The 19,125-nt window shown below is 44.1% G+C and overlaps 1 protein-coding gene across 2 annotated transcripts in view; it reads left to right on the forward strand.

Moving 5' to 3' along the window:
• Nucleotides 1-19,125, forward strand: part of cac (calcium voltage-gated channel subunit cacophony) — a 664,159-nt gene that overhangs the window by 572,955 nt on the left and 72,079 nt on the right. For both annotated transcript variants that reach the window (XM_075878685.1, XM_075878684.1), the window contains exons 9-20: nucleotides 1,532-1,758; nucleotides 2,216-2,319; nucleotides 4,356-4,471; nucleotides 4,640-4,699; nucleotides 6,422-6,514; nucleotides 11,155-11,184; nucleotides 11,369-11,453; nucleotides 13,231-13,358; nucleotides 13,442-13,554; nucleotides 14,179-14,288; nucleotides 16,134-16,265; nucleotides 17,633-17,705. In XM_075878685.1, coding sequence (XP_075734800.1) covers nucleotides 1,532-1,758; nucleotides 2,216-2,319; nucleotides 4,356-4,471; nucleotides 4,640-4,699; nucleotides 6,422-6,514; nucleotides 11,155-11,184; nucleotides 11,369-11,453; nucleotides 13,231-13,358; nucleotides 13,442-13,554; nucleotides 14,179-14,288; nucleotides 16,134-16,265; nucleotides 17,633-17,705 — 1,271 coding nt within the window. The remainder of the gene's footprint in view (nucleotides 1-1,531; nucleotides 1,759-2,215; nucleotides 2,320-4,355; nucleotides 4,472-4,639; nucleotides 4,700-6,421; nucleotides 6,515-11,154; nucleotides 11,185-11,368; nucleotides 11,454-13,230; nucleotides 13,359-13,441; nucleotides 13,555-14,178; nucleotides 14,289-16,133; nucleotides 16,266-17,632; nucleotides 17,706-19,125) is intronic.

Genomic DNA, 19,125 nt, shown 5'->3' on the forward strand with positions numbered 1-19,125 from the left:
ATTTGCGGTGTTATACGTTTGCAAGAATAAGAAAAACATTGCAGAAGCTCTAAACAACAAGTCTTTGCACGTAATCTTTTTCAACAGTTCGGAAGCTGCTGCGCAAGCGATTAGACTAGTGTCAAAAGGCACTCAAGTAAAAAAATGAACTTTCAAAGAGCCCAGACAGACTACACGTATTGTTTGTCATTTTTTGCTTTTAATGTTTAATACATACCTGAAGATGTCTACAAGTTGAATTAAGAGTGAACGTGTAAAAAAATCCTTTGTTTAGGCTTGTCGTGGTGCGAAGATCCCTGACAGTAAAAACACTATACCACTCAGTGAAGCCAGTGATGCTTTTTCACTTTGCAAAGATTAACTATCAGCTCTTGCCACTCGTGGGTAGGATTTCACATACACTCCTTTGATAACTAAGGCTTTCTCTTCTAAAACAACGTGAAGAACTCATGTTGGTTTTCACGAAAGTGCTGAAGCTATACGTGAACAGTGAGCGTGAATGTTGGGCGCACTGATATTAGCACTCAAGTGCCGAGAATCACTTATATGTCTTCTTTCTGCAGTGAGCTGAGCGATGTTATTCCTTACATACTCTATCCCACCTGTTACACTATTACTCTCATTTGTATCACGAACAAAAAAAACATGCGTCATACCGTTTCTCGAAGATGCTCATTGGTTCATCATAAGTTAATGCGCGTTCACCTTTCTGTCCCCCTTCAACGATCGTCAGGCAGTGACCCCCCAATTTAAAGCCCTTTCATGACTCATGGCTTTGGAGCCCTGCCCAGCATCATTGCAGATGAATGAAAGCACATCAGGGGGCAGTGGCCAACGTCGTGTTATAGCAGAGAATGGTATTTTCTATGCACACTGTATACTTAAATGTCACGTTTCCAGAATATGGTTAGAAAACTCACAAACCATATTCACGAAACAGAACAGCGTGAAATCAGACGCCGACTGGCCGTGGCATCATTAGCAGTGTACTTTCAAAAGTTGAACTAGGCCAACTCTACCCTGGTTGCTCACACTGTTATTTTGATAAGGGGGAGCATATTCGTTGTAAATCCAGTATAATAAATGCGTCAGTGCTAAGGAAACTCTCGCGCACCCTATCCGCTATGCTGCTATGCTAGGTCACCATAGACAATTTTGTTTATCCTGAGGCAAAACGCTCCACATATACATTCTTGACTTCCTTATGCAGTGCTTGCTTCATCATTTAATATCTGCTTTCCAAAAATACATTGACAGAAATCAGCCACTTATGCACTCCAAGCGAACGATCATTACAGTTGAGTTCCTTCAGGTGAACCCCATCCAGTCCTTCTAACCTTCTGCCTTTTAAGGGTTGAATTCGCTGAAGTATTCAAGATCTTTTTTTTTTTCTACTTGTCGACGGCTTTCGCTTACGCGTTCCCAGTCCCTCCTGGGAAATATTTGTTCAAGAGAACTTTGAAGCAAGAAGTTGCTCTGATTGTTATAAGCAGTGTTATCACATACTGAAACACTCTGTCGTCTCACGCAGACGAGATCGTTCCGGAGGGCGAGCAGGAGACGCCTTGCTACCAGGATTCTCCGTTAAACTCGTCGCATCCTTCCGGGGCGTACATTTGCGACCACAACGTCTCTATGTGCAAGGAGGGCTGGATAGGCCCAAACTACGGCATCACTAGCTTCGACAACATCTTTTTCGCCATGTTAACTGTTTTTCAATGCATCACCATGGAGGGTTGGACGGCCATTTTGTACTGGGTAAGTGGCTCACTTACTTAATGAGGCTGCCGTTAGGAACGGTGTATCGCTGAAGAAAAAGGACGAAATAGGAAGTTTGGTGAACACAAAACTTTCAGGTGGCACAGCGCTGCTGCTTTTCTGAGTTGGAAGCTAGTCCTCTCACCTTCTTTTCCACGGCATTTGTTTCTAGCAGCTTAAATGGCGCGTGACTGCCATTGAGATAACATTGTTACGGCTTCTAATGAAGACAGTATGTTTTTTTGTTTCCTTTCAATGTTTCACGTAGCACAGGTCGCTGGCGAACTAATTCTAGAAGAGTTTCCTAACCAAAGAGTCAAGTTTCTTCTATTTTTACACAGCCATGGAATGCGTTGGATACCATAAAATAGCCATGACGCGTTATTTTCGTGTTGTAATCAGATCTTGTCGTCCACCCACCCCTCTCCTCTAACTGCGCCACTATTTCTCTTTGCAGACAAATGATGCCTTGGGTAACTCATTTAACTGGGTGTATTTCGTACCTCTCATCATCCTGGGATCATTTTTCATGCTCAACTTAGTTCTCGGTGTTCTTAGTGGGTGAGTTCAATTGGCGCCTGCTCTTTTCTGCCGCGCGTTCTTTTTCGCTACAATTAGAACGACACAGAGAAGCTATCTCTGTTCCAGCCCTGATCCAGCAGTGCCATAGCTGTAACCTCAATCTTTGCAATGCTAAATTGCCAAGAACCTGCGTAGCAAGTACATGCAGGGCAGTGCACCAGAAGATACTGTTTCAGAAATTAGCCGTCAAGCAAACGCAACTGCATGCTTCGATTTTGCTAAGCGAAAGTTTGTTTTGTAGAAACGCGACCTCATCATGCTCGTTTGGAAACTCTCCTGTAGGTTCCCATTGCACGCACGTTAATGTCGCGAGTCCGTTCAATACGGGGCCTGTCCAACAAGCTATCATGCTCTTTATTAAGTTATCAAATATTAAGCTAAGCCACTTATGCCACCGGTTTATATCATCTCACAGAAACATGCACACATTTCTGTCAGAATGTGGAAGCTGAGTTCTTTTCGTTCTTGATATGAAGTTAGTGTAGCACTGAAATTTGGGCCAGTTCGTGTATATTCATCAATTAATGCAGCTCAAACACACAAAGAAACGCGAGAAGGAGCATGGTACGAAAGCATGTGTGTCCGTACCTGTCTCTTTGTATTTTGGCGCTGTATTTGAGGATAAATAAATTTAGAACTACGATAGAAAGACACATTGGGAGTAATGGTGAATAGCTACCCCAGGTTCAATTCAATTGCATTTTGTTTGCCAAGAACACACGTTAATCAAACAATACATGAAAAAAAGCGTGTGAATCCTTATCATCAAGCTAGTTTGTATCAATACAAAAAAGTTTAAAGATATAAATATATAAAATTGAAATTTTAGCCACTTTTGTTACTGATGCCTGACACTCCATTTGAATTGGATAAAAAATATCAATACAGGTTTTTTTTTTTTTAAATAGTGTCTTAGGTTAGCAGGAAGTTGTTTACTTCGTTTTATTTGAACACGACATTTTTTTACGCAGTGCCACCAAGGATAGACCGCCGTCTTTAACCACATATATGTTTTACAAGTTCTTGTAAGAAGTTGTAACGAATACGTCACGAATAGCTTGTGAATGCATTGGTTTAGGACTAGAATGGAATGTTGACACCATATTTTTTGGCATGCTTCGGTCAAACTACATTATTTTCTGCATATTTGCGCTTCATGCGTGAGTGCGGGCACGCGTGCATGCGTGGCTCATTCGCAAACGAATAGACGTTACCGAATAAAGAGTTCCAATCAGAAACACAAAAAAGTGTTCAGCCGCCTATTTTTTTTCACCTGAACGGGCGTGCGCTGACCGCGGGACTCAGCCGATTAGCGCCGTATTGCGAAGCACGGTGGTGAAGTGAACGAGAATACGTGCATGCGCGCGATCAACAGTCCGGCACCGCTTTCTTCGGCCAGGCTGTTTCGAGAACCGCACAACTGGATGTTCGGAACTGGCGCTTATTGACTTCGACACTCGTGCGTCCAGGTTTGAAAATTGGCGGCCGTACGTAACGAAGCGATTGGGGACCAAATATAAAGCTGAAATGCTTACGGCAGGAAGGCTCCTTGTAGATAAACGTTTTCAAAATCTACGGTACTGTCAACTAAACTGAGGCGAATTTAATTGATTAACGCGTACATTAACTTTCTACAATCAAAACGGTAATGCGCCGAAGAGTAACTAGACGAAGCCGGTACACGTTAGACGCTAGGCAGAAGAGTCACCTTACATTTCCGAACACTGCACAGTTTATAACGCTGTGGCCCAGAAATTAATTCAGTCAACTCTAGAGAGGAGCCGAAACGTTTGTTATCGTGCTTCTGTATTGCGACGCCTTATGTCAAAAAATGTTTCATAACCATGAGCTTCTTTCAGAGAGTACACGAATGCACTAGCAACTTTAATATACATCCAGCAGTATATAAAATGATCTCTTCTTGCGATCTCAGCACTCACTGTACCGCAAGCGGAAGGCAAATGCGATAGCACATTTTGCGTTCGCGTTTTAAAATGTTTCTTTGGTATTTTCAGAGAGTTTGCAAAAGAGAGAGAAAGGGTGGAAAACCGGCAAGCCTTTCTCAAGATTCGGAGGCAGCAGCAACTAGAAAGGGAGTTGGACGGCTACGTCGAGTGGATATGCAAAGCGGGTGAGTTTGCCTAGACGCCGCCATAGCTCCCTCGCCGATTTCGCTGCATTGCTCATCGCTCGTGTCTTAACGTACGCACTTGGCATACGCCGCCTTAATTAAAGTAGCCAGCCAAGTAAAACAGCACACGTGGCAACTACTATAGTCGTGTTTTGATTCCTTACGCAGAAGAGGTAATCCTGGCGGAGGAGAGAACGACTGAAGAGGAGAAAATGCACATAATGGAAGGTGAGGTCATTCTTTTTATTATTATTATTATTATTATTATTATTATTATTATTATTATTATTATTATTATTATTATTATTATGTAAAGCCGGTGAAAGGACCGGGGATGTGCCTTCCAGTGGTGGCTGGAGCATAATTTTGCTGATGTGCAAGGGAATGGTCACAGAGAAATTAGCTCCTTAAACAGCCGCACAGCTATATAGTCGCTCTGTCTCTCGTGACTTTCACAAGTTGGTGTGCAGTGCTCTGTGGCATGCTTAGCCCAGCGCGCGAAAATTTGATGCGCAGTAACAAATAATTGCCGCGATATTCGCTGCGACATAAATTTTCTGCTCTTTCTCGAGGTTAGATTTGTCGCACCGTAGCGCGCGCACATTCGATTGAGTTCGCCAAGTTATTGCAGAAAATGTCACACGGCTTCTTTTGTGCGTTCTTTTTTTCCCACTTTCCCAGTAATAGCAGTAATAGCAATAATAGTAGAACCAAACCAGCTTAAGTGGTCAGTATGAAGGGGCACGAAATCATCTTCTCGGGCACGTCATAAGCAATTTCTTTGTGAAAACAAATAGTCCAGCCCCTATATGCTTAGCGTCCACATGCCTCTCCCAAACCCCTTCCTCAAACAAACAAAAATGCTGTTGAAAGACGAACTGCACTCTCACCGAGCTTTAATGCTTTTTTTTATGTTTTCACGAAACGCACATTCGTATGCATCACACCTAGAGATACTCAAATTAAGTTTGCCGCAGAAATGTGTCCGAATATCACTTCACGCGATCTCGCAGTAGCCTTGCCATTTCAGTATTGTTACCCTGTATGCAAATTTGCCAACGGGATAAGATTATTAGCTATAGTTCTATGTCGAGATGAGCTTGTATTTCCTTGCACCCTTTAGACTGTGGAAACTAGTTGAGTTCTACCTCGTAATATTCCCCTTTTAATCAGCTAGCTTTGCACGCATCTTTTCCCAGTCCTAATATTGCAGTCTTGTGTTTCAGCAGTTGTGCAAAAACAAAAACAAAACAAAAAGACATGTTGACTGGAATCAAGGTTTAACACACATACGTGATAAGTTTATCAGTGGAGTGGGTTGCTTTGCGCGCTTTATTGTTACCATATACATGCGTTGATAGTTTTTATGACGTAATGGTTTGTTTTGAAGGGGTCGAATATTAAAATATGCTGTTATGAAAGTTCCTGCACCAAGTCTATCTCCTTCGGCGTTTATTTCATATGTTTTTTTTTTTTCACACCCATCTAAGTATCCCGAATAGTTTGCGCTTTTATACCAAATTATACGTGGACACCGGGTAAAAAAGAGAGTCGCCATCTCATTGAAGCAGTAATTTGTTGGTTATCAGTGGAGACATCATATAACAAACCGAGAGAATAGTTTACCGACATTTGTCATACGAAGACAACACTACGTTATTAACTTGGCATCCATGGTTGTGCTTGTGAGTGACAAGAATGGGCCCCCTCTTTCCCTCTTACTTTTGTTCATTTAACAAGGAGACTGGTGTCATTCGGACTGGTGCGACAGTAAGATGACGTTGGTGCAGCACTCAGCGGTCTTCGATCGGAGACCGCGTTAACGTTCCTAGCTATCGGTCCATTTGCCGAGTTTACCATAGCAGTTGTTCGTGGACGAGAGTCGGGAAACTCGCATATTGCGCGCGCTGTACGACTTGCTGACACCTTACATGGGTCGTACCTTTGCAGCTCGCAGGCGAGCGGCCAATAAGCGTAAGAAACTAAAGAGCATGCACAACAAGAGCACGGACGAGGAGGAGGAAGAAGAGGTGGAGGATGAAGGTGAGCTGCGGCCGCCGCCGCCGTCGTCGGCACCTTCCCCGCGGCCGCAGCACCCCGCCCGCCCTCTGTTGGCCGCCACTGTTGTTCTTTTTTCGCTCAGCTTTCTCTCTCTCTCTCGATTATTTTGTTTCCTTGTGCTCACTCTATGACATGCATATGCCGCGAGCTGCAGCATTTCACCACCTTCTTCAGTTATGCAGAATTATATCAGCGTATAAGTATGCACGAACAATGCAGTCTACTATCAAATCCGAAATAGGCTATGTGTGACCTGTGACGATTTCGCTTCAGTGTGTGCTCGAATTTTGTGCCTGCTAGTCTCATTGTAGAGTCAAGTTGCAGCGTCACTGTCTGAAAGTACTATTGCGTGTTATGACATTCGTGTGCAGGTTGGAAATTTTAGACAGAAAAGAAGAGAACGGGACGCAAAGATTGGAAACACGCGCTTTGGCAGCAAGCGGCAGCCTTTCTTCTGCTACTTGCGTTGCTTCCAGACAAGAGTTTGATTTACATTTTATGAACCCCCTATGATGCGAGTGTTAAAGGAGGCGGGAATGCACCGTTCCGAGTCGAGGCCGCCACGCAGCCCACCTGAAACAGCACTGTATAACACCAGCTTATAGTGCCTGCGTACATCTCTGCGTCCCGTTCTCAACGTGTTTATTTGCATTTGGTCTTCATGAATTCGAGATTGATCAGTTTTATTCACATTGTTGTTTTTCTGTGGCTAAATCTGGGCTCAATGTCTAACTTCTTGTTTACCCTGCTCTAAACATTAATATACCTAACTCTAAGTGTTCCAATTATTAGCATCGCCAAAAAAAACATATAAGAAAACGCGTGAAATAGGCTGAAAGTTCTCGTTTTTCAGTGGCGTCCGGTCGTTCTCGCGAGTTTGTGCGGGAATCACCTATTGAATAAGCACACTGCGATTGTCTTTTGGGCACCTATGGAAGGTAACCCGCATCCCTTTTTCAAAACAGGAGCTCAGTTTCGCTCTACTGGCACGATTGTAAGCATTCAACTACCTTATCCCAACCTCAGTGCGCACCGTGTCAATCAAAGTGAAACGCGTGCCTTAAATTACGTATTTCCCGGTGTAACACAAAGCATGCCAGCAAGCTTGCTTGCTCCACGCAAAAGAGGCCAACATGAACGGCATCTCACGGGTCATCATGCCTCTTACTTTTTTTGCCATTGTATGAGATATATCTTCTCCGAAACGGAATGGCATGTACGTGGTTCCACGCATGGTCTTTGCAGCACGCATGCGAAAGCACAGCTGAGAAAGAAATTATATCGAGATAACGAAAGAGCACGAATTCTCGTTGGTGAATTTAGCACTTTATCTACTGCGCGCGCACTTTCATGCGTTTCTGTGAGAAGCCTGCGAATATGCAGTGGCAATGGATCAAGGTACGGTTTTGCGAGTTCACCCTGTAGTGCTAGTAACTTGCATATGTCTGGCTGCCCTGCCGTTAATGTGATTCATCTTACAAGGAAGAAAAACACACACAACAACCTTTCTGTTTGTGGCTTCAGCGTATCACGACGCATATCGCGAACTGCCCGAGCACGGGCGTTACGTAATAAGCAAAAACGAAGCCGAGAATCGGAGCAAGCGGAACGAATTGCCGGCTTACTTCACGATTGTGAAAGTTGAACTCACTTTTTCTTCGCTTTCCGAGAAATATTAAGTTCTTGCGCACGCCCCGCCGCGGTGGTCTAGTGGCTAAGGTACTCGGCTGCTGACCCGCAGGTTGCGGGATCAAATCCCGGCTGCGGCGGCTGCATTTCTGATGGAGGCGGAAATGTTGTAGGCCCGTGTGCTCAGATTTGGGTGCACGTTAAAGAACCCCAGGTGGTCGAATGTTCCGGAGCCCTCCACTACGGCATCTCTCATAATCATATGGTGGTTTTGGGACGTTACACCTCACATATCAATCATCTTGCTCACAATATATGTTCTGGTAACAAATGCAAATAATGGTCATGTGGTTCTTGCTTTTACTTCCGTGGCACATTGGGAAGCTTGGCGTAAGCAATAACAGTGATCAACGTTTTGGAAACGGGGAGATTCATTAGGGGAAACGAAGGTTAAAGCAAGAGCAAATATAAATGCGCTCTCGTATTTAGTGGCTGAATCAAATGGACGAACCGTGCTTCCCTTCGCTGCTATCTTGTCGTGCACCTAAACAAGTACGAGTGACAGCACATGCGAGGCCTGATTTACACAGCTTTTTTTTCTTTTCCGGAAGTGAATCCTACGATTATAACCGTTCACTTTTGCTAGCAATGTGTGCGGCATCACGCCTGGCTGAGATTTGTTGCTGCAAACAATTTTAGTGCAATAAGTTTTGTCTCTCTCTCTCTCTCTGACGCGCCACGGTGATCTAGTAGTTAAGGTAATCGACTGACGACGCGAAGGTCACGGTATCGAATTTTCGATGTAGGCGGAAGCGCTTGAGGTTCGTGTACTTATACTTCAGGTTTTTTTTTTTTGGGGGGGGGGGGGAGGGGGGTTAGATTACATCAATATTTTAATTGGGCTTTTTCTCTCTATCTGCCTGTTTTTTTAACTTGCGAAGGTAGATCATCAGCTTTGCAGTAATAGTGATAATAATATATAGAGTCTTACGTCCCGAAACCACGTCCTCATTATGAGAGACGCTGTAGTGGAAGCCACCGGTAATTTGGAACATCTCGTGCTCTTTAAGTACACTGACATCTTACAGTGCGCGGGAATCTACTTTGTCACCTCCATCGAAATGCGACCTTCTGGTCAGCACCACAACCGCTACACCACCGCGGTGGACCACCGGCTTTACATTTCAGTCATCTTCGTGTCGATGTCTGGCATCATTAGTTTAAAAAAAAAAAGAAACGTGATCAGTTGTTCAGGGTAATCAGCTTTTTTTTTTTTTCGACGTGCGATGCCGTTCATGTTTAATCCTTTCTGCGCTGACAATTTCACTTATGCTCTGAGGAATGCATGAAGATCGCATATATATATATAGCCATTTCGCATCATTTGTAAATATGTCCTTTCTCGCGGAACGCGCATGGCCAATTTTGCTGACACTTTTTTTTTCTATGAGTTTCGCTCCCACAGTTGCTGATTTTGTGTTCTATATCAGTTATTGTGGGAGTCTTATGACGCTACAGCACAGAGTGTCTTACCTGACTTGATCCAGGGGTTATTTTCTTTATGTGTGTTACTGTTAACGAATGAGGACGAATCGCAATAAGCGTGGGTCACTTTGCACGAGGCACAGAACGTAGATTGTTGGCGATCCCATTTTGGTGCACGTAGCGATATGGTGTTGTACGTGTGACACGATTTCGCAAACTGTTCTTAAAGGAGAACTCAGGAACGTTGCAGATAGCCGTGATAAGTTAACAGATATGTGCTCAGGTGACAAAAAAAACAACTTATTTTCTTTAGATGATTTCTCGCTAGATATTTCAGATTTCTTCCTTCTAATAAAACTGCAATAAATGTCAAAGGAAACTGAAATTTCAGACCTTTGCACGGGCTGGAAAACCTCCACAGTTGCGCGATAATAGAATTATACCAGATTGCATAATCGACTATAAATGAGGGATGTGCTATTAAGGCCTTCATTGTTGTGTATACCAATGAGCTCTAACACGCGCCTATCGTCTATTATTATTACTTGTGGCGAAAGCACTATGTACACCGAAATTCCAGCCTTGTGTAAGACCGTAGCACTGTCATTTTATTCCATCGTGTTAAACTAAAATGTTCTCTTACAAATAAAGAATAGAAACCCGCGTGTTACAAAATTTATATAAGGAAGCCTCAACTTAAAATGAAAATATCTACATTTAAAAATTTATATGTAGAGCTCAACCTAGATTTGCGCGTGCGTTTATCAGAAAAGCAGTCAAGTTCATAAGCACACGAGAATACCCACATACAGCCAACAGACCACGTTGCTAAGTTAATTTAATATAACCCTGGTAAATTGTTGATATCAAGTGGCCTTATCACTGAAAAAGATAACGTATCTTTAGCTTTTTTATAGTAAGGATACTTTCAGTCGGGTTTTTTTTTTTTATCGACTCTCGATATTTATGTACGGACACCTTGTGCACGTTGGACAAGCGTCTAGTTTATTGTGGCTTTTTATCATTATAACGTTGCGATATATTGAAGAATTGCCTACTGAGGTGGTGGCCAAGTGGCATACCTACTTATAAACGTGCACGCGAGACGAAGTGACTATTTTCTGGAGAAAGCGATTTCTGCTAGCACTTACTCTCGAAGGCCATATTGATACCACTCCGCGTTGTTTGTGTAACGTGTCCACTGAGCACCCTGCCGCACTTTCTTGCTTTTCCTGTCCCTGTGTGACTGGCCCCCACTGTTCCACCCGCAGCTGCCTGCCACCAGTGGCCGACTGTGCGCCCCCATAGCGGGAACGGACTCCGGGAGCGGGGGAGCCCCCCTCCCGAGTACCCCCTCGCGGGGCTCACAGGTGGCCCTCTGTCGGCGGGCCCCAGCGTCGAGGAGCGACTAACACATTTTCCTCTCTCTCTCGCATGTGCCCCCTTCACACGCACTCCCACACATGTGCCGGGTGCGCTGGTTCGAACGGTGTGTGTCTCGCCCTCAGAGACCCCCGCTGGGAAGGTTAAATTAAAAGGTACAGGGACTCCCCCCATCTAGAAGCAGTGTCCTGCCCGCAACGTAGTCCAGGTCCAAGCGCCGCCCGCGCAGCGCGCGTGTTGCCTGCAATAGAGCGCGCTAGATGGGGACCTCGTAGTCCGAGCATCGTGACTCCACCCACCCTGCCCGGAACCCCACTGACGGCGTTGCCTTTATTGCAGGCTTTGCAAGGGCTTCCTACCTCAAAACGAAGATTAAGAACAAGGGAGCCTGTAAAGCTTTCTGGAAGGCCGAGAAGCAATTCAGGTGCGTCTCTCAAGCACCAATTTTCAGGTGGCATGCTGACTTGCCACTGCATGGAATAATATCACTCAGCACACACAGACACATTTTCCAAAGAGACGGTCATTGTTTCTAGACTCTAAAGTCTAGATATAAGTCGTGAGACTTGAAGAATATTGGTCACTTTAGTAAGGCACTAAGTCCAGCTAGTTCGTTTACGTTTCTTTTAAAAACTTATCAGCTGCGCTAGTGAACGTGGACGAAAACGAGTGGAAGACGCGATGCGTGCAGACTCACAAGTGAACGTTTAATGGCTGAAAGATTACATGTGAACATGTGATACAGTGAACATGTGATGAATCAAGCTTCTTGGACAATGATACGCCTACATCACGAATTAACATCTAAAAATTACAGCTCACAATCAGCGACAACTGCCGAAGGTTCGCTAATGCACTCGCTTCTAGTATTACTCTTGAATTCTTCGAAGAGTTTTAGGGTGCATCGATCTCTATGGCGATACAAGATCTTCGTTGTGTCGAGAAGCGGTTCACACGTGTTGTCGCTACCTACTTTATTCTCCCTACAGTGCTTTGACACATGCGAATAGCCGCCTGTAGAGCAATTCTTAAGATGCTCTTTGAGCCGGATATTTATACACGTACCCCTTTTGTCCGATGTAAAGCCAGCCGCAGCGGTGGTCTAGTAAACTACTCGGCTGCTTGCCCGCAGGTCGTGGGATCGAATCCCGGCTGTGGCGGCTGCATTTTCGGGGGAGGCGAAAAGGCTCTAGGCCCGTGTGCTTAGACTTGGGTGCAATCCAAAGAACCTCAGGTGGTCGAAATTTACGGAGCCCTCCACTCTCATAATCATATGTCAATTTTGAGACGTTAAACTTCATGTATCAATCAATCAACACTTTCTCAAAAGCAAAGGGAAATTCATAAACCGCTGCGCAGACATATAGCAAACAAACATTGACCTATATTCAACATGGCAAACAATATGGCGAGAATATGGCGGGAATTAGGTGGTTTGTAAAAAACATTCATTACCCTGGCACGCAATCGTGACATTTTGTGAGATTCTCAAAACACGAAGTATACACCATAGGGCTGCGCTATGTTCAAGTTACGTGACACCTTCTGCTGGTATGATCTCACTACATATCCTCCACTCTCGTGGACGCGAATCCGGGATGACCATGTACCGTTTCCTTTAAACTTGTTAACTAGTTTTTCACAAGTTGCTGCAATTCAAGGCAACGAATAACCAGGAGTCGTCAGTCTACTTACCTGCACCTGTACACGTTTCGTCGCTGCATGGTCGCATGACTTCCGCAACACAACAATCATGCAGGACAGAACTATGACTCAACTAACTTCGAATGCTTCGATCGAAAATTGTTGGGGCCTTTTGTGAGACCTAGGTTGGTAGAGCCGGCAAGTGGGGGATGATTCAAACTGCAGCCTATGGTGGAGAAACTGCCACTTGTTGTTAACCGGAAGCTCGTCCGTAAGGCTACTTTTTGAAGTAGGCGTATCACTGTCCAATGAGCTTCATTGATCCCGTGTTCACTGTATATATGTCATATTTCAGCCATTAAACGTTCAGTTAGCAGTATCTGCGGCTTTATTCTTTCACTTGTCTTAGTCCGGGTTTAATAGCATAGGTAACAATTATGTAACATTATTTCTTTCTTATAGCAATCCTTTGCTCACACTCTCAGTGTAAGGTGCATCACATAAAATTTATTCCTTTCTTGTGCTGCAAAAATATACGCCTCTGACCTTTGCTTCAGGTTCTTCATTCGTCAAGTCGTCAAGACGCAAACTTTCTATTGGGTTGTGATTGTACTTGTGTTCTTAAACACTGTGTGCGTTGCAGTGGAGCACCATGATCAAGATCAATATCTCACAGACTTTTTATGTGAGTATAAGTGCGTTCCTTTCTCTCTGCCTTGCGAAGACCAGCGTTGCTTTCACAGCAGGCTCGTTTTGTTTTTCTTGCAGATTATGCAGAATTTGCATTTTTGGGGCTATTCATCTTCGAGATGTTAATCAAGGTGTATGCTCTTGGACCACGCATTTATTTTGAATCGTCTTTCAACAGATTCGACTGTGTAGTAAGTAATAATGTCATAACTATATACGTGTGGCCTCATGTTATAAATATCATTTTCTTCATAGCGTATTCCCTTGTCGTCGTCCTCATCTGCATCCCGCTAAGAAGCTGATCCCAGTAGGGTGGCTGTCGGTGATGGTGCAAGCACTTCGTGCAAGCAATTGACAAAGCGTTAACACGGTGGGAAATATGAAAAATCGTTCGAAAATGCGGCTTCATGAGCTATACTATATAACGGCTAAAATTTTGAAGAATTCTATCGGGTGACCAGCCGACTTCCCATAACTTATTCTGGGCGCCACAATTGGCCAAGGTTTGTTCTTATGAAGTGCTATACTGTACGAATGCTTCGTTAATCCTGGCTAAGATGCGTATCTAAATGTAGTAATTTTGTATTTACGTGTAGTTCACTACGCTAGAACTGTTTGGAAGTGCGCAAAACAGCCTTTCATGTGAAATAATCTGCCAAAGAAACGTTTTATAACTTCAGAAATCTTGCTGCTGTTTCATCGCGAACCTTTGAGAAGAGCTACAAAGCTACTCTCAAAGTTGTTACAGGCGTTGTGGCACTTCACGGCGTGTAAGAGCACTGTAATACGCAGCTTCTCTTTTCTCCGTTGTCCAGGTTATAGCGGGTAGCATCTTTGAAGTGGTCTGGTCCAGCCTCAAGGAAGGCTCGTTCGGACTGTCTGTTCTTCGGGCCCTTCGGCTGCTGCGTATATTCAAGTTTACCAAGTGAGTGGTGAATCCAAAAAAAAAAGGGAGGGGAGGGTGCGGGGCTAACATTCACGAAATGTCAGCCCAGCGTCTTTATTTTCAATGAAATATTGCGTGCCTTGCTTTTATCGACCCTTTTTTCATGCATTCTATACCACTGTTCTGATCACACGATTTGTTCTGGAGTCTTGAAAACGCGCTGGAAAATCCACTTCTTTGTCTACCTTCCGCATCTGTCGGGAAAGGGAAAAAACTGCTAGAACTAAGTACCTGCGCTCTCTTTGACTAAACCAATTTGCTTTCATTGATCAGGTTATTCAGATGGATAACTCGGTTTTACACATCATACAGCATCGGGCCCCCTCCCTTCATATCTGTGCCTTACTTTAGAAAAGATTGGTGCGCTGCAGACAGTTACAAGTTATATTCTAAACTCAGCAACTATATTCAGTGTTTGCATAAAATGCGCTAAAGTCGATCCGCATGGTTATTAGGTCAAACAGCAAGCTAAATTGGTGCTGTTCATAAAGGAAAACTTCGCAGAGCACTAAAAATTCCTTTACCTCGTCATTCAGGACACTCGCATATGCAACCAAAAGTGAATCTGCTGCACTGAGTGCAAAGGTGTGCACAGGGCTCCCCTTCAGGCGGGTCCGATGGTTCGCCCCCCTCCGGTATTACGAAAATGTGTAGGGCTAACTTTGCCAGCCCCCCCCCCCCCCCCCCCCAGAGTCACAGCGCCCACTTTCCTATTATGTGAATGTATGGGTCTGGGTTTCCGCCTCCCCCCCCCCCAATTTAAGTTCCTATGGGGGTGGTGTGGTGGCCAACCCCCTGCCCCCCAGTTCGCACGCCTATGATTGAGTGAGTGTTTCTCGTTTCTTCATCTGCAACTTTGTCCATAGATTCGGGAACATTGTTGAAACCAGAAGTTGTCTGCGAGCACTTTTATTCGAAGTGATGTTATATGGCCTATTGTTTTATTGAACTTTCACTGAATTGGCACGTTTTCCTTTTTTTTTCTTCTAAGATTAACAAGCGGGCTGGTTGTCACTGGGGTTTTGTGACAGCTGCTTCATTTACGTTCAGTTGTCTAAAGAAATCTTACTGTACCAGTAAGGACGCTTTCTCACCACCAGCACTCTGTGAAAAATATCTCAGTTTCCGTTAGCAATCCCAGCATCTTTTTGGTAGCGTGCATTTATTACCACGTGAAGTCTATATCTTACATACATGAGTCGGATCATTTTTACATCGGTAAGGCAGGTTCTAGTCAGACGTCCGGTAGCAAGATTTTATTTCGTTTCAAAGTTTAGGTGAACGATTTGGGCATTTCGGTTGTGATCCGCAAGATGACCGTCGAGATTTTATGGCTGGCTCGTTAACTTAGCATTGGGTCGTTCCCAAGCCGATATCTGTAGCCTATGCCAATTTTGGTTAATCAATTAAGGACATCGCAACGAACAAAGACAGATTGCTTTAGTCAATCCATAGCGATCTGAGTGGAGTATGTGACCATCCGACATAGCCACCTCTCAACGCAAAGCGCCCTTGGAACATTAGTAGTATGAGCAAAGTCATTCAATGCTTTGAATGACTCTACTGAATGACTTTAGTAAACTTTGCGTATTGAATTACTCTGGTCTGAGTGCGCACGATGGATGGATTGGATGAATTGATATGGCTGTACCCTTTAAATCAGCGGTGGCTAACGCCACCAAGCCGTAATGCTCAGTGAACTAAGAGCTAGATTTACGATATTGCCAAGCAACGCCACCTGTCGCTGGTTGCAAGAGTGCGATTTTTTTTTTTTTTCCTGTGATCACCATCCTTAGACGCATGCATTTCTCTTTTGCTGCGCAGGTACTGGTCTTCGCTACGAAACCTGGTGATATCTTTGCTGAACAGCATGCGCTCCATCATCAGCTTGTTGTTCCTGCTCTTCCTATTCATCCTCATTTTCGCGCTCCTTGGCATGCAACTCTTCGGCGGCGTGTAAGTGCAAAACTCGCCTTTGTGAGACGCCGCGGCTCACTGTCATTGCGGGTTTCTCAGCTGTACTCGTGATTTCGTGGTCGACATAGAGTGGCGGCAAGAGCTTACAATGACGAGGACTTCAGCGAACTGTGCCGTTGTCTTGGATACTCAGCAGAACGCGTTTCTTTTAACTAACACTGTTGAGGGAACAATCAGCAATATCTTTTTTGTTTGCCTTATTCCCCAAATCTGCAGCGTTTTATTAAAAACTTTGAATGATCAAGTGAGAAGGCTTTGCGACAGCTAATCACTGTTCCTTAGCGCACTTTATTGCCGAACATATTGATATTTATACGGCTATTGTTGTCTCTCTGAGGGAAGTAGATAAACATATGATATACCCGGCCTACAACCATGTAAGCAAAAGAATATAGCATCCCTGCGTTACCTTAGTGCTACGTTGTCGCTTTGCGCATGCCTTGTAGCTTGTTGTTATGAGGTGAACTTGAAGAAAAAATTACGCACTCTGGAGCTTGAATTTCTAAGTTTTAACCACGTGAACTTTTATGGGTCTATGAATTTTCGATAAAATAATTAGTGTCTATGATTTGAAAAAAGTCATTTGAACAAAAAAAGTGCGGAAAAAACTTAGTAAACATAAAATTATAGATAAAATTAAACATGTTTATAAATGATGGTCTGAACTTAATAACGGACACCATATATACAAAAAGGTGCAACCAAAAACCATGTTTCGCAGCTTTTCGTAGTTGAGCGAACACTTGCGCAGCCATGTGTCCCATTGACAATGATGAACTATTATAATTACAACGCCCGACGATGCGAAGCACGAATTGAATCTTTAGCCTTATACGCCTCATTGATAAGGCTTGTAATTAACCCGTCCTGCTATCGGCAATGAAAACAGCACAGGCAATGCTTACTGCAAGAAAGGGAGAAGCAAGTTCGTTTAAGTGAAAAAGAGTATTTTTCACCGAGGGATGGTGGTCAGGCCGTGCTGGCCGCCACCTCCTCAATTCTTTGTACGGCCCCGAGCTGTATCACGAGGCTCGGATAACTAAGTACATTTCTAACGCATTGTGGAAGAGAGTGGCCAGAAGATCAGGTGGAGCTGGATGCTCGCTGCAGTCCAAAACTGCATGCACTATCGGGATATAATACTTGCATTAAGCAGTCCGAGATATTATGAAGTTGCTTAGTGGAAGCATTACATCCTGATACTGCCTTTTTTTATCTTTTTGAAGGAAAGCAGGCATATATAAATGTTAAAATTGAGTTTATAGCGTTCAAAAATGGTATAAAAATAAAAGAGTGACCTTCGAACTAAACCTGTTTTCATTTATCTTCTTTCTTCTCTTTCGCAGATTTAACTTTCCCGAGGGCACGCCGGCGGCAAATTTCAACACTTTTCCAATTGCCTTGCTCACAGTGTTTCAGGTACTCTTCACTTTTCTCCGCGTGAACACTAACGGAGCACCACCGGTGCAGCCGCTTATGCAGTTACGTGCTGTCACTGTATGTGATATTCCCGTCACCCTAAATGAGTTGTGTACGAACATCTTCCCTTACCGCTTTGAATAATACCGTAATTGCATATAGGCTAAGACTATGCAGTGAATTGCCAAGCTATCAGCGTGTAATTCTTGTTTTCAGGGCAGTTTTTAGGCATTGTTACGCTTCGAACTTGTAAATGAAGCAATAAAAACATACAGCGACGCGCTGAAGCTCGGCCAGAAATTGCTTCTGGGTACGATTCCTCAGCAACGTGTTCGTCCGGGTGTAAGCGCCGTATAGGCGATGTTGTGTATAAGCAGTGAAGCGTCGTCAAACTCCAACAAAGTATCATCAGTGAAGTCAAGGCTGCACGCTGATGCTGCCGGGGCATTAGCTGCCTCATTTCCTGAGAGGCAGCTTCGGGCGGGTGAGCGTGGTATTCAACTTGCTATTATGTTTTAATAATGGTAGAAACGAGAGTAGTATTTTTTTTAACTTGCGGGCTATCATTCCCCTAAGATGACTCGAAGGTGAAAGCCATCTTGGGTGGCTAAGCTGGGTGAGTGACCTTAGAGATTTACCGTTGTAAACCCTATAAGGCGCCGTCCCACTACAAGCTGTAGTAGGCAACCTGAAGTAGCGAGGTACTCACTAAGCCATAATTCGTCATCATTCTGTGAAGTATAGAAGTACCCGCTATGTGCATTTATGGCAATGTAGCCACGTAGTTACAGACTCAACCAAGAAAGAAAACAAGTTGCCCAACTAGACACACACATAAAGCCGTATACATACATACAACGCTTGCGCGTGTGTCTGGCTTCACGCATGTGTCAAGCTGACCAGTTTGTTCCTTTTTGTGTTGAAATACACCAACTCACTTAACCAGTTCTATGACGCACACCCTGTTGATGCTGTGGCTGATGGTGATGATGACTATAATCGACGGCTCAGCTCATAGTTGTGGGTGGGCAACTTGAACCACCCACTCGTTACGCAATTCCCGTGTTGTGATACCTGATGCCGTTCGGCGCTTCGGCTGCGCAATATTGCATCCGTTAAAAATAACTCCCCGGGCCGAAATGACACTGCCTTAGGGCCCTTTTCCGATGGAGTCTAAAGCGTTCGTGTGGCTTTGTAGTAGAATGCTGGACTGCCATGCAGAGTATCTGGATTCAATCCCGGTGTGAACCATTGTTCTTATGGTTCATTGTGCGCAAAGTGTTACGTGAGCTTTTCTACTGCATGCCATCTAATAGGAACTTACAGCTTTCTCCTAACATAATAATCAATCATTTCATCATTCAATCATTTGCTTATTTAACGTACCCAGTAACAACCATAAGGGCGTTGCGCAGGCGCT

Source organism: Rhipicephalus microplus, chromosome X (genome assembly GCF_043290135.1).
Source record: "Rhipicephalus microplus isolate Deutch F79 chromosome X, USDA_Rmic, whole genome shotgun sequence".
In the NCBI taxonomy this organism is placed as follows: Eukaryota; Metazoa; Arthropoda; class Arachnida; order Ixodida; family Ixodidae; genus Rhipicephalus; species Rhipicephalus microplus.